Source organism: Lissotriton vulgaris, chromosome 5 (assembly GCF_964263255.1).
Source record: "Lissotriton vulgaris chromosome 5, aLisVul1.2, whole genome shotgun sequence".
Lineage (NCBI taxonomy): Eukaryota > Metazoa > Chordata > Amphibia > Caudata > Salamandridae > Lissotriton > Lissotriton vulgaris.
Genome location: NC_141693.1, coordinates 289,330,216 through 289,350,141, shown reverse-complemented (window position 1 = coordinate 289,350,141; position 19,926 = coordinate 289,330,216). Strand labels below are relative to the sequence as shown.

The following is a 19,926-nucleotide window of genomic DNA, read 5'->3' as shown; positions in this document are numbered from 1 at the left end:
GAATCACCCTCTTCCCCAACCCTGGTAAGTATAGGGACATTTGTAAACCCCTGTCTAACATGGCTGGTAACATTTGGAAAAATCCATCCTGCACGTTATGAGCAGGGAAAATACACATGTTCTTGATGATGTGATCCAGACCATAAAGGAATTTATTAATAGTATAAACCAGAAAAATCCATTATTTCCACGTAGTATATACAATATGTAAAAAGACCCCTTGATGGTCCCCAAAATTCACCCTATTACTGATTCTGTGACTCATAGCACATTTTCAATATTCTATACAGACTGAGCTGTAAAATATCCCCTTTTGTGGATACTGTGATCATGAAAAATGCACTCTATTTAGGAGGTTTGGGTTTTAAAACAAGCATTACATTCAGGATTGCATGAGCTGCACATACCCAACCTATTTTGATCTTTGTCTACCCACACTTGTGATGTCTTTCTAATGAGGCAGGCAATGGCAGCCAACGTGCAGTGGCACCTTATGCAGGAGCTGCTAACAAATGCTTCTCTGACATTGTTTCTATTTTGAACATGGTGCTCCTGCAGATAGAAAGCCAAAGAAGGCCTCTGCAAGAAGCTTACGTTCGAGGTCCCGCAAAAACATCTGACAGGCCTGCTCTCCCATCCCTCCCAGTAAGGTTCATCTATCCACTATCTAGCGTTTCACCATCATCCTTCCTACCACAGTCCTTTATATGTAGATACATTTACTGTTCATCCATTTCACTCTTGAAAACACAGTTTTAGGTGCTGTGAGCAGAACAGCTTTACGATCACAATGAAGCAGGGAATACTATCGCGGATAGGCCATCGGAAGAGGATTTCTGTGGCTTGGCCAGCAGAAACTCATCGGTTCACCTACATTTAAATTGGGTAGGAATATCAAAAGTTTGCCTGAAGGGAACATCTGTCAATTTACAGTATATTCTACTTTAGTCATATTCTAACTGACCCTCTTAACCTTCAAGAAATTTTAAGTGACAGTGCTTTAGAAGTCTGATGCTTACTCACCAATAAATATCCTCTTTCTACCTGCAGGACTCTAAGATGGCTGCTGCCAAGGCGGAAAAGGAGGAGGGCCTTTTTGACTTCTACGACTCTTTCAAAGACATGTTCCAGTTCTTTTGCGACAACACCACCATTCACGGCAGCATTCGCCTGGCCTGTACCAGCCAGAACAAAATGAAGACCACATTCTGGTTCTTGCTTTTCTTCTCCAGCTTCGCGATGCTGTACTGGCAAATTGGTATCTTGACTTCCCAGTACTGGAGCTATCCCGTCGCTATTAACATCAGCATGAGCACGAACCACAAGGGCAAGATCTTCCCCGCTGTCACAATCTGCAATATGAACCCCTACAGGTACTGGATCTGACTTTGGCTTTATAATGTGGGATTATGGGCAGACATTTGGCACTCAATAGATGTGTCCAGGTGCAAGCAAAAGGAATATATTTCACAATTGGTTATTATCTCAAACGTACTGAATTCAGGTCGTTTGGATTTTCAAATATCTGAATCAGGGGGTTTTATCCGAAGTGAAAAATTCTAAAATTGCAATCATACCTTTGTAAGATCTATTCAGTGTTGCCCCCTTCCAAGTGTGTCTGCACTGGCACTCACTTTTAGGAACGTGAAACTTGTTTTTAATCGTCAACCTTTCATCCAGATCAAGAGAGAGAGATGCAAGGACAAGAGAGAGAAGGAAGGAGGAAGAGAGGACAGGAAAACAATAAAGTAATGTGAGAGAGGGATTACAAAAAGGGATTAAGAAGAACGTGTAATAGTGAGATCAAGAGGCAGGAAGTGGAAGGTGGTGGAAGAAGGAGGCATTGTTGGAATAAGATGGTTTCAAGTATAGGAAGGGTTGGAATACCACAGCACTTCTATTTGGCACTGGTAGTCACAGGCTCAAAAAAACTTTGGCCCCTGCACTCATTTGTTGTACAAATTAAGTAGTAGTGTGGGGATACTCAGTACAAAAAAGAGGAATTAGGAAACAATTGCTCAAACACTGCATTACTTGAAAAGAGGTAGAGGTCCAGATATGAGGAGAGTTCTTTGCCTTGCTTTCTGGACAGTAGCATCCTTCATTCTCAGACTTCATGTTGCTATTTGTTTCAAGTTGGTTTTTGTTCTGATCAGTGGCTAAACATCTAATGATTCGTGGCTAAACATCTACCTCACGTTGTTTGCTGCATTCTTCTGATACTGAAGGTAGGTTGACAGGTCTTGAGAATGGTAATTGTTGAGATATTGGCTACCAAGATATTCATGTCATCGAGGAAAGAATTGTCATGCTTTAGGGGACAGGAGATGAAGGGAGTGGCTCAAACTCTGAAGTTCAGGGATAATAATATCAAATAACCCGCATATCAGTTTACACGTCTGTGAATAGTATAATTTCTGTTTTATGAAGGAGTTGCTTTTTAACACGTGAAAGCATACGAGCATTGGGAGTTATCCAGAAAGGGCGATGTTGCCTGCATGTCAAAATGTTAGCTACAGAAACATTGTGGTACCAAAATATCAAGAAGTTAAATGCACACAGATAAGTATAGCTTTATTATTCCTAACTCCACATGTGCATATTTTGACACTATATATATATATATATATATATATATATATACTACTATTATAAAGAGAGAACTTGCACCTTTTGGCCAGGTAAACTCGGGAACCACAGTGCCAATCTACACACCCGATACATCTATGAAAATGTCAGGGTGTGTAGATGGACATAGGCTATATAAATGTTTAAAAAAAAGTAAATTAAAAAAATTACGTTTGTAAACAAAGTAGTCCCATGAAAGTAGTGCCGGCCGGGACCTAGCGCTGGCCGCAACGCGACGTGCGTGATGACCGCGACGCGACTTGCGTGATGACGATGAAGGAGGAGCGGCGGTGCAGTGACGAGCGGCTGTGCAGTGAGGAGCGGCGGCACAGGTAAGGAAAGGGAAAGTTCAGTGCGAGACTGTGTGATGCAGGGGGAGGCAAGAAGGAGGCAGCAGTAAAGGAAAATGTTGGAGCGTGAGTGAGTCGGGGCGGGAGGGGGCGCGACTGAGTCGGGGAGGGAGGGGGGCGCGAGTGAGTCGGGCGGGAGGGGGGCGCGAGTGAGTCGGGCGGGTGGGGGGGCACGAGTCAGTCGGGGCGGGAGGGAGTCGGTGCGGGAGGGGGTCGGGGTGGGAGCGGGTGTACTGCCCCAGCCCCTTTCTGCCCCAGGCAATGCTGGGGCGGGCTGCTAGTATATATATATATATATATATATATATGTATATATATATATATATATATACTACTATTATAAAGAGAGAACTTGCACCTTTTGGCAAGGTAAACTCGGGAACCACAGCGCCAATCTACACACCCGATACATCTATGAAAATGTCTGGGTGTGTAGATGGACATAGGCTATATAAATTTTAAAAAAAAGTAAATTAAACAAATTAAATTTGTAAACAAAGTAGTCCCCTGAAAGTAGCGCCGGCCGTGACCTAGCACTGGCCGTGACGCGACGCAACGACGTGCGTGATGACGACGTGTTGGAGCGGCGGACATGGAGCTGAGGAGCGTAATGTAAACATTGAAATCGCGGCGGACATGGAGCTGAAGAGCGTGGGCACGTCATGGCGAAGAGGAGCGGAGCGGCAGCTCAGGTAATGTAAACATTGAGAGAGAACTTGCACCTTGGCGCGTCATGGAGAAGAGGAGCGGAGCGGCAGCTCAGGTAATGTAAACAAACATTGAAATCCGGGCGGAAGGGAGTCAGGGAGGGAGGGAGTCAGGGCGGGAGGGCGTCCGGGCTGGAGGGAGTCCGGGCGGGAGGGAGTCGGAGCGGGAGGAAGTTGGGACCGGAGGAACTCGGGACGGGAGGGGAGCGGGTGTGCACAGAGGGGCAGGCGGGAGGAGTGGGGGAGGGAGGGAGGGAGTCGGGACGGGAGGGGGTCGTGTCGGGGCGGGAGCGGGTGTACTGCCCCCAGCCCCTTTCTGCCCCAGGCAACGCTGGGGCGGGCTGCTAGTATATATATATATATATATATATATATATATATATATATATATATATATATATATACACACAGGGTATATATATAGATCTGACGGGGGAACACAGACACTGCCCTGATGTTCCGTGACCCTGCAGGGGAAAGGACTGGAGGCAAGCGAAAGGGGACCCAAGGCAGACCGTTTTGTTCACAAAAGGAAAATACGAAGGTAACATCACCTCGAAAATGGCACACACAGCATGAAAACGTCTGAAAGCCCCACAGAAGACAATTTCGAACTAGATGGCCTCTGGGAGTGGTAGTCTCCTATACTAGATCATGTGACAGAGACTGTATGATGTAAAAGGGGCCAGCTGTACTCCATCGACATAGGAGGAGCCAAGAAGGTTAAAATCAAGGTGTTTCCCTTTTTTCAAGTTAGTAATGGCATCTGAAGAAGACTTTTGTCGAAATGAATTATGCCACAATTTTTCAGCAAAAAAACAAGCCTTCTGCATTGATCCCCGTTGTGTCCTTTGTGGTGTCTCAAAAGGAGTTGCCGTTGTGGAGTGTTTAGCACGCAACCAGTCGCGTGCAGAAGGACCCGCTTTGAAGAGTCCGAGGGAAAGCCTGGTGTTTTTTCTGCTTCCCAATAAAATTGGATATTACCTCGGACCGCCTCAATAGATGACCCCAGCATATGGTTTTTGCTTGAAAGCGACCCAATCCCCGTTGTGTCCTTTGTGGTGTCTCGAAAGGAGTTGCCGTTGTGGAATATATATATATATATATATATGTATATATATATATATATATATATATATTCTAATATAATAAAGAGAGAGCCCAAACCTTTGAGGCGTGTAATCTCAGGAACCACAGCACCAATCACAACACCCAATACAGAGTTGGAAAGGGCAGTTGCAGCAGAAGGACATAGGCTATGCAGACGCCCACCAAATACATTTAAAAGGTAAAGAACTGTGCCAGCAAAGTAGTCCCTTGTGGGCGTGTCTGCATTGTGCTGTGGGCGTGTGCTGGGGGGTACAGGGGTATCCACACCCTGACATTTTCATAGATGTATCGGGTGTGTAGATTGGCGCTGTGGTTCCCGAGTTTACCTTGCCAAAAGGTGCAAGTTCTCTCTTTATAATAGTAGTATATATATATATATATATATATATATATATATATATATATATATATATATATATATATATATATATATATATATATATATATATATATATATATATATATATATAAAAAAAAGAATACAATCGCTCAAGAAGAGTGTGTGGAATAGGGGAAGCTATCCTAGAGAAGTATGCATTTCTTCAACTTTGTGGAATATATATATTCGTCCTCCATTTAGTGGATGCTGGGGTGGTGCCAAAACTTCGGTGGTAGTGCTGTGAATAGGTGTCCACTGGCTCCTCGTATATATAAAAATAAAGTCTTGTCTTCCCAATATATGGAAATAAGCAAGGCACTCCAACATGGTTCCCAAAGATTTTTATTACCGGATGAGCGCAAGTCAACATGTTTTGGTTGTCACCTACAGTCTTGCTCACGACAAATGAGCGCCATCACTCGTAGTGTTTATATCATGTAACCAAACAGAAAGTTCATGGAAACCAACAAAGGTAACTAAGATTTCTCTGTTGCATTTTTGTGCACCATCTCATAACTTATACATTTATTCAACAAACACATTATATTATATGTTTGAAACTTTTTTGAAACAAATATAGGGGTGCATCCTTATAACTTAACCAAAATTAAGGAATATAATAGATACGCGTTAGATTATTTTAAAACAAAACACAATTAGAGAGCAACATTCATAAAGTGCAAGTGCTTATACAAATCATAATAAAATGAGAGTCAATGCATTACTTCCAAAGGGCATTATTAGTCAAATATACATATTATTGGCAAGTGCCAAAATAAACAATCATCCTTTCTATAGGTAACCATTTTTCAAGGCTGCGCAACAATTTTGCACTGTCTGCAGATGTGATTAACACACAAGAAAAACTTCTACTTATTCAGTAGCCTATGTGGCTACATTAATTAAGTCATATATACACTTAAGTGTGAAAGTGTTCCTAAGTAACCCACTGTAACATATGATTTCGACATTATCTTTATTTGATTAAAAACAACTTGTCTATTATTTTCAAAGAAAACAAATTATAGCAGAAAAATAAATCCTGAAATACCTGAAAAAAATGTGTTAGTGCATATTTCATCCGTGGCTGCTGCACTAAAAAAAGAAGACAATCGCTCAAGAAGAGTGTGTGGAATAGGGGCAGCTATCCAAGAGAAGTATGCATTTCTTCATCTATGTTGAATCCACATGGTTCTTGGCTGTCTAATTCCAATATGAAGTAGGTTTCCAGTCAACAGGTTTCTAATATTTATTGTCACCACAGGGTAGTTATACTGAAGTCCACGTTTCCATTTGGTTTGCTAATAACTTTAGTGCCGTTTGACATATCTTCACAAAACATTTGAATAAAAGTCTCATCAACCTCAGCTCCCTCCTGGAAAGTTTCATGGTATTCTGTAAAGTGGAGGCTGAGAAAGGGGGGGGGTCTAAAAACGTGTTTTCACTATGCAATTTTCAATTGGAACTTTAGATACTGCTATAGTCAAAATGGTTGAACAGATTTACACCACATTTGGCAGAAAGCTAGATCTGCATAGTAAACGCTTGCTTTTTGTGATCTGGTTTAAATTCATTCAGTAGTTCTTGAGAAATGAAGGCTCAAAATGTATGTATATTTTACATTGCAGTTTCCTCGCAGATCTACCACAGTGAATCTGTGGATCCACAAAATCAAGTGCTTGTTGAGATAAGATGGCCACAAACTGTACAAAACATATATATAAGATATAAGGTGGGAGGTTATTTATGATACCAGTTGAGAGGTAGGTCCTCTGTTTATCGCTGAGCCCACCCAGCACTTACTAATTGCAGTGTACAGAGCATAGACACAGCCCTGACGAATGCCTCAGACCCACTCCTGATTAGAGACAGAAACATATTGGCATAATTATTTGTACAGTGACACATACAGGTCATTACACCTAAGTATGCCTCCTGTATTTCCCCTTTGGTAATCTGTTATTGAACCAGGGATACCACCAAATTAAAGGATACTTTAGTGGATTATCCCATGGTTTTTTAAAGTCATAAACTGAACCTAAATATTTGTCCTGAGAGAAGAAATATCTAAGAACGCCCTCAGAAAAGCCCAAATCTGAGGTTGATTCCACCCTGGTAATAACATTTTACCAGGTTGGGACGAGGTGGCAAATGATGAAGCATGTCACATTAAGAGAGTGAGCCATCCTCGTCGAATTCTTGGGATAGCTTTGAATTTAGGTAACAAACAACTAGCAGCACAAAGCGAACTTATTAGGTCTCTGGTACTAACCTGCTGATTAAGAAAATAGCATTTCTCTGAGGGTATCACATCAATTTTTGTGTTTGATTTGGCAGGGTGGGGATACCCTGATCCCCCTGGGTCATGCGGCCCTGGCTTCTTTTGTTGTTTTGTGGATCCCCAGATCCAATGAGGCCAGGTGCAACCACCTGGGAGAACTGCAACAGATCAGGGGAACTGTAGCACAACAAAATAAAGAAAAGGGGTTGGACACCCATGGGGGATGCGGGAGGGTTGGTTGCATCAAGATCTATATATGTGGAATGAAGCAAAGTAAATCTATATTTACCTGTATTTATTAACCATGTCAAAATTTTGGTTCTCAATATTTTTATCATGATATCTTGGAATACATATTAAGGTGGAATGCCACAATGTTTGCTCCATGCATGTGTTCCTCTTCAGAATTTGTCGCCATCTCAAACCTCCCAATTTGCTATGAGTTGAGTTAGTAAGATTTCTGGATCAACATCTCATAGAATAATTACAGAGTAAACTGACGTGTTGGTAGAAAAGGAGATTGATACCCTCTGGTTGTCTTCGTTGCCATGCTTGTGAGCATAATTGTCTCTCAAAGATGAGCGGAGCTCATATATCTCTTCTCATCTTGTACCAGGTTCGATGTGGTCAACAAACATTTAGTCGAGTTGGATCAATTGGCACGGAAAGCTCTTTCTGATTTCTATGGTTTCAATGCAACTAGGAGCTTCGACAGTAAGCCTGAAGTAACAGCATTAGCGGAACTACTGGGAGAAGGGAGCGGCCACTTCAATTCTAGCTTCAGCTTGGAGGACAGCATCAAACTGGTGCGGCTGACGGACGATGGCACCAGGCCAGCCCCGTCAGGGACCATTAGTACCAGAGTGGGCTTTCGACTTGTAAGTATAACACCCAGACTAAATACAAATACCTTTTCCTCCTTGCTTGCCCAAGGTAAATGGAAGCCCCCAGGAGGTTAGTCTGTCCATGAGACCATAGAGCACAAAAAGGTCAACGAACTGGTAAATGCTACGTAAATTTAAACCACTTAACATAATTTAACTTTTTAGTCACCACTGTAGATGACATCATCTATTCGACTTCATACTCAAATAAATTCAAAAACAGTGTTCAGAAACAGTCTACAACCCCCAGACTTTGCACATATGCTCCCAGCAGAATCCTTGAGATTTTACTCCTAATTGTGTTTCAAATTAGGGTTCCTTACCCCTGCTGATGTGATATATTTATCCTTAAGCTAAATTAAAGGCAATAATAAAATGCAAGTGTGCTGTCCTACAACACTGACTGACCAAGTTGTCAGAATGATTGACATCACTAAAAATCAGAAGTGGATGCACACTTAATATACCCCCAGATGACAGAATCATCGATATATCAATCTTTTCATCTTAATCAACCCTTTGTTCCTATTTGGGAAACTCTCCCCGTCTGAAGGTGCTTTTATGTTCTTTGGCCACTATGATCGTCCAGACAGTGGCCCTGATTCACAAAGGGTCTCCGCACTCGTGGCGGAGGCCCCACAGTCATGGGGGAGTCTCCCCACTAGGGTTTCTGCCCGAGTGCAGAGACTCCCCCATGACGACTGTGGAGACCCGTGGTGAATCAGGTCCTGTGTTTGCCAGATACTCCTTTGACTATTCATAAAATGCAAAACTCATGTAAATCAAATGTGATTTGCATCATCAGCCTCCTACGGGTCCTCTCCTAATAGGAATCAGTGGTTGTGCAAGGAGTCCTTACAGGCTATACAGCTGTGATTAAATCCCCAAACATTATGTCCAGAGCTCTCAGAAAGCAAAGGGCATACGGGCAGTCCAAAAAGATAAATAACCCAGTTTCATTGTTCTTTCATCCACTTGAGTAACACCTATAGCGGTTAAGCCCATGACCTTGTATGAAGACTCATCCTCATAATCATCCGTGAATTACCATTTATGCAATGTGTTTGTGACTGTTGATTGTTTGACTTCATAGAGCGCCAATCTATTCGTTGGTGTCTTACACTTGGATCAACATTGAACATACTTTAGTTGATCAATATAGTTGATTAACTTCAGGTGGATTTTTTTCAGAAAATTCCTAACTTCTGCACGGCATAATGTTGGGTCCAGTTATAAAGAACTTCTCCCTGCCCCTTACTCCATTTGAGTACATTTTCAAGTTTGCATGAGTAAGAAATTGACAATGAAGAGCAGGCCACGGACTTTGTTTTGGTTCCTAAGAGTGATCTAGATTCTTCCAGCTACATGTCTCTGCCTGACCCCCACACCATTCAATATTTTGATTGAGGCTATGGTGTCCAGTGTTCTTATTGTAATAGTAAGTATAAGACATTACCTTATCCTCTTAATATGTTTATTGTGTAGAAATAAAAATAAACTCTGCCATATTATCTGCACACCGAACACCACCCCTCAACCCTTTATCAAGCAATGGCCCCCCAGCAACAGACGCCACAAAAACAAACTTTGGAAATGCAAATGATCAAAGGAAAACGCAACGGGGCTCGGCGGTGGTGGTCTTCTGACTGCCCTATTATGACCATGGCGGTCCTGGGGCAAGCATAATATGACTTTCCTCACTGCCACAATTTTCGTGGTGGTGCGACCGCCAAGAAAAGTGTGGTGGTGAGGAAATAAAGGGGGCCCTACAGGGCCCCCTTGTGCCTCTGCACCAAATCAGATGCACACAGGGGGGCACAACATGTGCCCCCTGTATGCATGACTCCAGTACCTGCACGACATGGACTGCAGCAGTCCATGCCGTGCAGGTACTGTTTTTGATGTTAAATATAAATCTCACATAAAGTATGTCTTAAAGTACTAAGGATAAAGAGTGACTGTCCACAACATTGTTGCAGCCTAGGTTTTGAACAAAATGTTTCAACTATTCTCTTTCAGGACAACAACCCTCACTCACCCGAAGGTGACATGCTTCCTCACACCAAGGCTGCAAAGTCATTGGTGTGGGCTTCAACTTTTCAAGGTTGAAGAGGAGCTGGGGTGTTTTAAGGATATTTACTCGAGAAGGTGAAGGAAATGAGGGGCGGAGTGCAATAAGGGAAAGGATGAAGAATAAACTGTTTACAGAAGACCAAACAACCTTCATTCCGTGGTCTCTTTGGACAAGGTTAAAAGAAGGGAGGACTAGGGGTTATCAACAAATACAGGTTTCTGCCCTTAAATGACCTTGCTAAGGGTTCTGGGACATTCCTCAGGACGGCGATGGCCTTTGTTTCTTGTGGGTCCATTGTCTATCTCTATGGTAATGCACAGATTCCCCTCTCTAGTCATAAAGGTGACACCACGTGTTGCACAGCTCTTAGGAGTCCGTGTCCAAGGTTCGGGTGTCCCGGCAAGAGTGCTTTTGAAGTTTCACAGGCACCGCTGTGGGAACGCCAAAGGACCGCCTGCCAGTCAGAAGAAAACTGCTAATCTGGTGGGCAGTTCAAACATGGGTTTGGATGTGCGGGAGCGGGCGGTCCCACTCCTGCACCTCCAACCTCATATTAAGGCCATAACTATAACTGTTTTGGTCCAGACATCCAAGCAAACAATGAGAATAGCAACAAAATCTGAAGACAGCCACTTTAACTGTAGTTGTCGGGCTGAAGTAAACCTCTGCCAAAGTTTTTAAGACATTCACAATTTTTGGGTTTCAGCAGGAGAAAGCTTCAGACAGCTGTAAGGGAAATGTAGTTTAAATAGTAAATGCCAAGAAATCCTCTAAGCAGCAGCACATACCCATAAAATGGGTGCAAAATTTAATTAATAAAGCCTCAGTCCATGCGCTGCAGGGCGGTGTTATCGATGATGGGGTCGGTGTGGGTCACTTTGTATGCAAGTTCCTAGCGGAAGTACTCCCCCTAATGCATTGCCCTTGTAGACATGATCTAATAATACACAGACCGAAGATCCCCGGAACCTAATCCAGAGTCTTGGAGAGAATGAGACGTAAAAATCAGTGGGGAGGTGAGACATGGCCAAGTAGGTGAATATGAGACATTCAAAATAAACTCCAAGCACTCCAAGATTAAATCACACGTTTGTTTTCGTATGGTGATGTCCAATGTCTTTTATTCAGACATCAGATTTCTCATTCCTTGAACATAATTCTTCTGTACATATTCTTGGTCAACAAAACAGCTTCATGCCAACACGTGTTTCGTCCCTTCATTTAAACAGGACTTCATCAAGGCTGAAACAGATGAAATAGTACCATAAGGAATTGAAGGAGTCATGGGATCATACTAGACCCATCTCCATATCTCCAAGAATCATGTGTATGAGAATATGAAAATCCGGTGGTTGTGATGTGTTAGTCACCTAAAGTAAGTAAAGAAATCCTATTAGAAGGTCGCAATCTGATCACTCAGTTGTTTGAAATAGCAGAAAGGAATAGGAAAGAGTGGTTTCTTAATATAATTAAGTCTCTCAGAGATAAAAGGTAATAGAAAAGAAGAAATACATAGTTCAAATCACCTCAAGGGTGTAAAGTGAAGCATGCAGAGTTTGTGCTGTATGTCATCCTTCTCCCAGTCATCAAGCCACAGTCAGTAGTATGGCTCACCTTAATTTGTTATTATCAATGTCCTAATATCAACCAACAGAAACACTCCATGTGCAGTTTCTAAGTATCTAGAAGAGAGACCAAAGTAAATATGGTTTCTTCGTTACTCTTCTAACCATGACTATAGTAAGTTCTCAAGCAATGTCTCACTCACCACAGTGTTAGCCTTAATCTAGACTAAATTCAAGTGTAGATTGGCATATTAAGATAACTTTGCATTCTGCAATGTAAAATATTGTGGCATGTCTCCAGTAATCACATATCCAGTTCAAATATCATAAGTTAAACTCAGTGGCCGTCCATGTGAACAAAATATGACAGAATTCCTTAACCCACGCAATGTTGTCTAATCCTAAATCATGTAAGGCCAGCCCAAGTCATATGGAAAACATGCACTGCTTCGTTACTTGCATGTGGCAGGAAGATTTAGAAAAGGCGCACTATACGCCCTACTCCATGGCGTTACACGGGGCAGAGGACTGCAATTTTATGAAAGCCCAACACACTATGCGCTCTGCTCCATAGCGTTACAAGGGGCAGAAGAGGGCAATTTTATTAAGAGCCCAACAGAACAAATACAATTAAGATGGGCAAAAAGAAGGACAAAGGTATAAAAACCGGTGTTCCATGGGGACATACCAGACGCACAAAGATGGCTATACCCAACAGAAAAGCAAAAGAGCAAAAGAAAGTGAGCTGCACGTGATCGTGCCGAGTAAGGTCATGAGGAATCTTTGAGCTGCAAATTATACTCCTTACTAGAGCCCACATATTTCACAAGCATTCATAACAGACATAACGATAATAGCCACAATTTGTCTGCCAAATGACTCTTATAGATAGGTAGAGTACTCCCATCTCATGCGGTATTCCTGGCGTTCTGCATGGGCGCAATCTGACTATTCTATTTTATAGTTAAAGTAGACTGGAAGTTAAAGTAAACATTTTTGGCGGCCATCTTGAAGTGTGCATTTAATAAGTGAATTACGTACTCACTTAAAACCACAATTTAAAAATATCCTGAACTATTCCTAGTGTGTGTGGTGTGCTGATAACATGTCAAAACTACACACAGTCTTTCAGAACGGACTACGCGTTCCCACGCCATATATGTAACTAAAAGGTCCAAAGGGTTCATAAGATCATGGCGGCCATCTTGAAATGTGATTGAAGTTCTGAAGTATTCACATAACTTATTGAAAATAAATAAAAGGTCTGGCGCTCTAAAACCCACGATATTTATTTGAACCATATTAATAGTTCAATGGGTAAACTACATAAAGTGTCTCGTAACGGACTACGCGTTCCCGCGCCATGTTCGTAACTGAATAGTCTAAAGGGTTCATGGGACCATGGTGGCCATCTTGTAATATAAACTAAGCTGTACAGTATTTTTTTAACCTTACTAGTAGTTCAATGGGTAAATTAACCAACAATTGTCACAATCGTGATTCATAGCCATCATATACTATATTGTCTAATATTTAATACATGGTCATAGGAGAGTGAAACACTGCTCAGTGAAAAGTTACAAATTAACTATTAGTAGTGATGCGATTTCCCAATGAGAGTGAAAGAAAAGAAAGTAGTGCCGCCTTAGTGGCAATAGAAGTAGCATTTGTTAAGTGTAAGCTAGTATTTGAAACAAGTGTACGCATCAGTCTGCTTCATAGTAACAGGCACGTTTGCAGAGTTATAGTACCCCAAGTACTTCTACAAACTTGCATTGTACACATACACAATTACAGAGATACATTTCTAGCTACACATCACTCCTGTTATAACAAGTATCAATATACATTTGTGCTAAAATTTACATTTGTAATTCCCAATGGACCTCTAGAACAATGTCAAAGACATGCATTTCCTATTCTACTTCCAAATTACTAATTCAGGTAGAACATATGATATACAGTACATGTTACAGTAAATTCAATGGTCTCACACATGATATTGAAATAAAAAATTATCCATCTGTATATCTTTCTCCCAAAAAGGAATGTAGCTCACGGTCCACATTCAGGCCCTCCTCGACTGTCCTGAGGCGCATAATCCAGACTGCCTCTTGACGCCGAAGTCCGAGTTCTCTATTTCGACCCCTATCCACAGGTGGTACCAGTTATATACCATGGAAACGGAAGGTCCTATGGTGATCCTGCTGTTCGCTGGTCATTATGTGAATTGCAAATGGGTACCTGGCGTCACCTTGAAGTGTTCTTGGATCTTCTCTTTGAGCATTCTAATGGTGCTCCCCACATAGATTTGTTTGCATTTACAAATTAAAACATAAACTATAAACCATGTATAACAGTTGATATTAGTATTTATCAAAAACATGGGGCTCCAATTATAGGAGAATTCCTTCACGTCCATAGGTAATCTACACATTGAACAATTCCCACATTTGTGTGAACCTCTATTTCGGGCTGTAAACCAATCTTGTTTCCTTGTTTGTGTAGGATAGTTGGGTCTGATCAGTCCTCCCAGTGTCCTCCCTTTACGGAATGTTATGCTGGGGTTCTTGGGAATAAATGGTGTAACATTTGTATCCCCCATAAGCAGACACCAGTGTTTTTTTAGTACTTTACTTATATCCCCTGTGTTGCTCCCAAATAACATTATGGATCTTATTGAACCCTGATGTTTTATGAGCTTTTTTCGATTAGCAAAGAGTGCATCCTCTCTATTTAGTCTCATGGCTTTGTTAGAAGCTCTATTGATTAAGTGTACGTCATAGCCTCTAAATGTAATCCTCATCCTGATTAGTTCTACATTATTCTTAAATTCCTCATTAGAACTACAGTTTCTCCTCGCCCTAACCATCTCACCAAAGGTTATTGATGCGATCTGATGGTTAGGGTGGGAGCTAGTCGCATGTAACACCAAGTTACACAATGTTTCCTTTCTGTACATCCTACTGCTTAACTGGTGGTCACGTACATATAGTTCCACATCTAAGAATACAATTCTCTGTTTGCTGTGATACGTGAAAAAATTACATTTTATATGGATTACTTTCCAGGTGTTGTTTGAAAGTGTTCAGTTGTTCCACTGTCCCTGTTCATATCAGCAGAATATCGTTGATATACCTGCCCCAAAAGTATATATACTGTATCCAATTTGCTCCTTTTCTTCCCCAGATCCAATCCCTCTCAAACCAACCCATAAAAAGGTTGGCATAGGAAGGAGTGAATCTGGAACCTATGGCTGTCCCGCTAGTTTGTTGATACCATCTGCCTTCAAACAAAAAGACGTTATTCTAGAGAATATTATCAATCATCTTCAGATCATCTCAGTATGTAATAGCAACTCTGCAGGTCTTTTGTGTAAATAGTGTTTGATAGCAGTTATTCCAAATTCAGAGGTAATATTCGTATACATAGATACGACATCCAAAGTAACTAGAGTCATCTGATCATCCCACAGTATATCGTTCATCATATTTAAAACATGCTTCCCATACCTAATGGACAATGGTAATAGTGGCACTAAAGGTTTTAAGAATGTATCTACAAAGTGGGACAGGTGTTCCCTTGGTCCCCCTATACCGGACACAATTGGCCTCCCCGGTGGAAAGGGTGCAGGTTTATGAATCTTAAGTAGGGTATACAGGCATGGGAATCTTGGTCTGTCTATTTTTAGATATGTGTATTCTTCAAGAGTAAGCAACACTATCTCATACCAGTTTTTGAGATCCTTATTCACTATATTTGTAATACGTGCTATTGGATTTCCATCCAGCGCTGTGTAACAAGCTGTATTCCCAAGTTGTGAGTATATCCCATTATTGTAGTCAGATCTATTCATGACTACTATACAGCCACCTTTGTCAGCCTCACTTATAATCAGAGTCTCATTATCTTTCAGAAGAGTTAATGTATTCTTTTCCTGTATGGTAAGATTGTCTGTACCTCAATGTCTCCCTATAATCTTTCTATTGGACAAGTGATCCAAGTAATCACAAACATTTAAAAAATATATGTCACAACAGTTATCTGGTGCGATATTCGGGGTCCACTTTGATTTGGGTTTCAACCCGCTCTCCTTAGTATGACCAATATCCATTCCCAATTGGTGTAATAATCCTCTCTCATCCAAAGAGCTGCCCTCTTCGGGGTCCAGTGATAACAGTAAAACAGTATCCACTGTGTCTTGTATAGACATTGTGCTGTAAGAGTTTACTCTACTCACTTCATCAGTATTGCTTGAGTGTGTGGAAAAATACTACTTCAATTTCAGTTTTCTAACAAACTTATACATATCAACTTTCAATTGTTCAGTATTCACCACAGTAGATGGACAAAGCCCAAAACCTTTCTGTAACACTTTAATCATATCATTCATCAATACTTGATTCGACAGGTTAATCACATTCACATTCACATGTTTCTCATTTAAATCAGTACATGTTACTTCTTTTTGGTCCATGCCTGCTCTGTTGTTTGACTGATCCCTTGGATCTCTTGTCTCGTCTGGTTTTCCTGTTCTTGGTGCTCGAGTATTGCCCTTCCAGTTCCCTATTCTGATTTGCCTCATTTCTTCTAAAAAACGATTGTTACCAGAAACCGAAGTGAACTCATCATGCTCAGTATTGCTCTCATTATCGCTTGAGACTATACTACCGGAAGTATTACTAGCTCTAACAATACCTCCTTCTGCCTCAGCGGTAGTCTCCTTATTAATCAAATGATCAAATTTGCTAGCAAATGTAAAGACTCTCCCTGATAAATAATCTCGCTCATCTCTTTTGAGTTTCCTAGTTTTACGAATCTTAATGCCTTCTTGGTGTTTGGCAAGTATATCTTTTAGTATTATATATTTCTTTTCAGTTGCCTCTTTCAAATTCAAATCTTGAATCTCTTTTTCTACATCAGACAAACTCACTTTGCAATTTGGTAACCTTTCTTTCAGCATTAATTATCAAATTCTCCATCAGATTCATGGAGTTGCTAGTAAGTTATTTCTCCCATCTTAACAAAAGAGCGGGCTCTAAATCGTCGTAGGTGGGAAATATTTGTGCCCGTAGGACCCTAGGTATCCTATTACGTTTTAAATACTGTTTTAATGTTGTTGCATCCCACCATTTTAATTGTTCGGTGACCTTAAGACTTTCTAGTTTCAAAAACTTTTCTTTAATCCTTGACTCCATACTGACCTAGGTTGTGTTGTTAGACCCAAACTCAGGTTGCTGAAAAGTTCTTCAGCAACCTTTTCTCTTTCTGCCAAATCCAACATACTTTTCACACGAAACAGTAGCAAAATAAACAGTAGACACCAGGTGGTGCTGTACAGCCCAGACAAAGACTGTTGTGTGTCTTTTTCCTTTTTGAGGGAGATTAGGTGGCTCTCCCTCCTCCTGAAGCACCACATCTAAATATTTGCACTTTCTATGGACAATTTTGTACCAGATTGGAGTGTGCGCCATTTACCCAGCCACCTGTTTAAAATATCGAATATGAGACATGTTACCCTTGACGAATGTGTGACTATAGGTGCATACCCTGCTTTCGTCCCATGGAGACTATTGACTATATATAAGATGGAATCCAAGAAAGCAACACAATCAAAATAAGGGCATTTATGACATTTTTGCATGCCAGATATGTGTTGCATGTTGTGTTTTGTCCTAAACAAATAGAGTTAGGTTTGCTGACAGATAAAGACATCATTCCGGGGCATTGCTTCCACGTCCTGACGAAAGCCCTGGACCCGATGGCCACATTGACATAAGGCTGAACTATGTTGATTATTTTATATTGGGTGTAGGACCATTACTTCCATAGACATCCCCCTATGAATTTTTTAATCATACCAGAAACATCATAAATAAACGTGATACCTTGGTGTTTCAAGAGGTATACTCTCTTGATTTTTTCTTCAAGACAGGAGAACGTGTACTGGACCTCAAGCAGGGACACAGTTTGCTCTGATGCCTCTGGCTGTCGCAATTTGAATGCAGGAGTGCCAAATACCAAAGCTGAGTATTGATTCCGGCTCATGCACCTTTAATTCCCCACCAGACACTCCCTACCCCTTTATCACTCTGTTGCTGGTTTTTGTTTTGGCCCTGCTTTCTATCTTTGTCACATTTGTCGCGTTGTTCTCTTCTTACTTTTTTTCTCCGTCTTTGTTTTTCTCTCTCTTGCTCTGGGTCAAAGTCTGATAAGATCAAATAAGTGCTGGTCCCAAAAACGAGTGCTGATGAGCCCCACTTTCAACCTGCGGCTCAAATGAAGCACTGATTACGACTACCCGGTCGCAAGGCCTAATTTGTAAGTGCCAGGGCGCTCGTCAGGAGCACTGCAGCTTGCACCACCCAATAACCTTGCTAGTGCTGTCAGTGACCGCACCAACACAGCTACTAACCATCACACATACAAGTGTGAAAATTCACACTATTCCAGGTCCCCAAAACTACAAAAATGGCTTTGGTGGTAGGTATTCATAATTTTCATGTATATTGAGTAAGTCTGCCACATGGTAGCGGTTTGTCTAATGTAAAAATGAGCTCAACAACTGTCTACCATCATGTGGCAGACTCATAGGTGTGGGCGTCATCAGTTAAGTGCCCCTGCACAGCACCAGAAGCCACCGGCTCAAATTAACCACTGCCGATTGCTGGTAACTAAAAAACAGGTGAAGATGTTTATCCGCCCGCCCAGTTATTATGTGCTAATAAGTTCTCACAGACCTTTATAGTTTAGAATATTAATGGCCGAATGTTTCCACATGTTCGACTCGAACTGCTTGAATTCCCACCCTTTTCTGCACAGCGCCTCAGTGAGTTAATGAAATCTTTTCACTCACTTTGTGTGATATTATATGTTCTTTTTAGGTTTTGCCTGGCGTCTGCTGCGCAGCAGCGTTCGCTCAGGCGAAATCTTTTGAGAAGCAGTATGTGGCTTTGTCCCGCCTCTCTCTTCCGTTGGCTAGCTCCATAAATGGAGGCTAGCCATTGGAAGAGAGATATGTCCGTCATTGTCCGAGGCGATTCATGGGCGTTCCGTACATTTTTTTCCTCTCCGCCCCTTTTAAAACATCATTGCTACGGTGGGCGTTTACTTTTTTTTTTTCAGCCTTTTATTTTGTCATTTGCCCCGACCGCCACCGGAAGAAGTCGTCCTCTGATGAATGCTTGCTCCTGTCCTGCCCCCCACCCCTCCCCCTGTTCGTGCTTGCTGTCCTGCCTTCCCCGCCCCCCGCTGTCCGTGTCTCCGTTCCCACCCCCCCTCCATTGCTTTTTTAATGTTCCTTTGGGTAATGTCCGCGCTATATAAAAATGCCCTAAATAAAAATAAATAAATACTGCTGTGCTGGTCCTTTCGGATCTCCGACCCTGCTGCCCCTCCCCTAGTACCTGCGGAAGTCGTTCCTGTCCATTGCAAAGCCATAAGCTGTCTTAGAGCTGGAGGGGCGCAGTGTGCTCTGGACCAGTGGTTTTGTGTTACCTGTTTTCGTTACTTTTGGTAGATATGTGTGTGTGTTTGGTGCGTGTGTTTAGTTTGTATTTGGTGTTTTGCCATACGTGTCTTGTATGCTAAACTGCATTGGTGCGCCTTTGAAAGTTTATAATTGTGTTCAATGTATGTTTTGGGTATGTGCACATGTCGTTTTGATATGTACATGTCTATGTGACATAAGAGTTTTCCGTGTGTGTCGCATGTATGCATTATGTATGAGTGATTGGTTGTGCTTCTATCGCTGTGATTTGTGTTACATATGTTTGTAAGTTTTTGTTTGTTATTTGTGGTTGTGTGCCTACCCCGAATGCACAGGAGTTTGTATTGTTATAGGCGTGCATGGTTTGATTGCTGTATGTGTGTGATTCGGTGAAGTATTCCTGTAATTGTGTTTTGGGCTCACACGTCCTTTTGAGTGTGTGTACTTTGAGTGTGCGTG

General features: G+C 41.6%; 1 protein-coding gene across 1 annotated transcript in view; it reads left to right on the top strand.

Annotated features, from left to right (window-relative positions):
• Window positions 1-1,059: 1,059 nt before the first annotated feature.
• The window catches only part of SCNN1D (sodium channel epithelial 1 subunit delta), a 73,786-nt gene continuing 54,919 nt past the window's right edge, over window positions 1,060-19,926 (top strand). The window contains exons 1-2 of the mRNA XM_086921460.1: window positions 1,060-1,373; window positions 8,072-8,333. Of these exons, the coding sequence (XP_086777586.1) occupies window positions 1,060-1,373; window positions 8,072-8,333 (576 nt within the window). The remainder of the gene's footprint in view (window positions 1,374-8,071; window positions 8,334-19,926) is intronic.